The sequence below is a fragment of the Zophobas morio genome, unplaced genomic scaffold, assembly GCF_036711695.1.
Source record: "Zophobas morio isolate AGI-343-1 ecotype UQ-CSIRO unplaced genomic scaffold, CSIRO_AGI_Zmor_V1 ptg000020l, whole genome shotgun sequence".
In the NCBI taxonomy this organism is placed as follows: domain Eukaryota; kingdom Metazoa; phylum Arthropoda; class Insecta; order Coleoptera; family Tenebrionidae; genus Zophobas; species Zophobas morio.
Window position 1 is genome coordinate 5,362,777 of NW_026972125.1, and position 2,447 is coordinate 5,365,223.

The window sequence follows — 2,447 nt, forward strand, 5'->3', positions numbered from 1 at the left end:
ATTTTTAACAGATGTAATTAAAATATTTGTAAGAATTTATAATACCAAAGATACCATCATAATACCATCTGTGGCCTGATTAGCATTCTGGCTTTCTTCAAATAATATTTTTCCCCCCAGCGAACTCCTTTGTATTTGTCTGTTTTTTCTGAGTAAACACCAGTGAGTTGACTCTGGTGGCATTTATTATACCACCAAGCTCCGGCTATAAACAGTCATCATCAGTACCATCACAACTATCTAACAGCGTTAAATTCCAACTCTACTTACTAAAAGATTGTGCACAATTGCCAGTGTCATGTACATAAGGATCCTGATCTTTGTCTTTTGTGGTAAATTTCATACCAGCGTGATAACGAAGACCATTTTCCGCAGTTCCGCTAAACCCTCCTAGTGTTTTCAAAGCGTAACCTTCCAGCTCACTAGCAACACTAAATTGCTTGTAATTAGCATAAGTTTCTTTGTTGTCGGAATCCACTAACTCCACGAGTAGCTCATTGACTTCGTAACCTCAAACAACTGTTATTTCTTGACTTGCAGGACCTTAAACTTACCAGACAATTGATGAATGTTTTCCAAACCTAGCCAGAATTCTTCAGCCAGATTTCCAAAACCGAGTTTGTAGCTCTGCCAATCTAAATAAAAATCCACACTTCCGTCGAATCTGCTTAGAATGAGGGTCCACCCGCCGCCTTTTGTGGTCATATCGCAAGCTGCCAGAAAAGGGGCAGACGCGAATTTGGGTTTAACGAGAAAAATACCAGTGGCATTAATTCCACGATTTTTTAATTCTAGACAGTTTTCCGGAATAGTCTTTCCTGTGGGGAAAGTTTCTCCTGAATTTTTCAATTCGGTGATTTGCAGCTCGATTTTCTTTAAACTTTCGACAATTTCTTTCGTTTTATTGATTTTCATTGAATCAGTTGTCACCAGTGTTGGCTTCGGTTTTTCTAAATGACGACTGATTTCGCAAGAGGTGGCTACAGAAGTGAACTGCTTTTCTAGATTTTCTAAACGGTGATTAATTTCTCTGATTGTCGACTGTAGTTCCACTTTCTCGTTCAAGGTGTCGAGAATGTTTATTAGTCTTTGGTGTTCTGTGTCAGGGGTGATTGTGGAGCTAATAAAAATCTGGAAGAATACGAAATCTGCTGTAAAATATGACCGTAGTTGGTCATAAATACCTACCTCCTCACAGTAACACACTACAACGATGACCAACACGAAGACAAAAGTACACCACATTTTGCCGATCGTTTTCAACGTGTTTAACTGAAAGTCACTCGGGGTTATTTAAAAGATGCAAGCTCTAGTTCATGGTGAGTTCGGAGGTCAAAAGTCGATAACATTAATTTTGTTTACCAGAATATTGTTTAGTTTATCGTTATTTTCACCTTCTCGGTATTTTTATTGTCTAGTATTGTATTATCGCTCTTTGTATTATAGTATGGGTGGGCGGGGCTAGTAGCTGCTACGATAAGATTTTACGATTTATCCATTTTTCATTTCAATATTTCCATTTTTCGATTTCTCGATTTTTCAACTTTAGATGTCTTAATTTTTCAATATTTCAGTTTTGGGCTCCTTTAATTTTTCCATTCTTCAAATTTTCGATTACTCGATTTTTTTATTTTTCGATTTCTCAATTTTCCGATGTTTCAATGATACGATTTCTCAATTTTTTGCCGATCGTTTGAAAGTGTTTAACTGAAAATCATTTTGTTTACTAGAAGTTTGTTTTGTTTATAACACACTGAAACGGGATTTTACCACACACGTTTCTTTAAAAAAATATAAAATTTTTTGCGATTTTAGGTTTCTGATAACCTTCAGGCATAAGATAGACATCAATAAACTTAAACGGTGTAAATTCATCCAAGTTCGAAACTTATTGTGAGGTGGCACAACGATCTGTATTAAGACCTATACTGTTTATTATATACATATAAAAAGTGAACGAATTTTAAAAATCATAAATGTTATTAAATTCATAAGTAAAATGAACACTAGAAATTTGCAAATCAAGAATTGTAGAAACTGATGAAAATGAAAAAATTTGAAAGTTGAAAAATTGACAAATTGAAAATCGAAAAATTGCACATCGAAAGATGGAAAAACCCAAAGATATAATATAAAAATAAACAATAAAAATCTAAACGAAAAATTGAAAAAATAAAAAATTGAAAAATCAAAAAACTGAAATCTCGTGAAATTACAAACCGAAAAATTGCAAAATCTAAAAACTGAGATATCCAATAGTTGGAAAAACAGAAAAAATTTTTCAATTTTTAGCGTCTACATTTTTTGATTTGCAATTTTTCTAGTTATCATTTTAAATGTGTATTTAATAATAATTATGACTTGGAAAATTTACCACTTTTCGATTTTATGATTTTAGAACTTTTCCGTTTTTCAGATATTGGGTTTTAAAATTTTTTCACACATTC

At 33.1% G+C, this 2,447-nt stretch overlaps 1 protein-coding gene across 1 annotated transcript; it reads right to left on the reverse strand.

Moving 5' to 3' along the window:
* On the reverse strand, window positions 1-1,302 carry LOC135131419 (microfibril-associated glycoprotein 4-like). Its single transcript, XM_064059168.1, has 4 exons — window positions 1,189-1,302; window positions 555-1,131; window positions 271-510; window positions 1-205 (listed from the first exon to the last, which is right to left on the reverse strand). Exons 1-4 carry the CDS (start codon window positions 1,243-1,245, stop codon window positions 57-59), a joined length of 1,023 nt encoding a protein of 340 aa, XP_063915238.1. The 5' UTR covers window positions 1,246-1,302; the 3' UTR covers window positions 1-56.
* Between the last annotated feature and the right edge of the window lie 1,145 nt (window positions 1,303-2,447).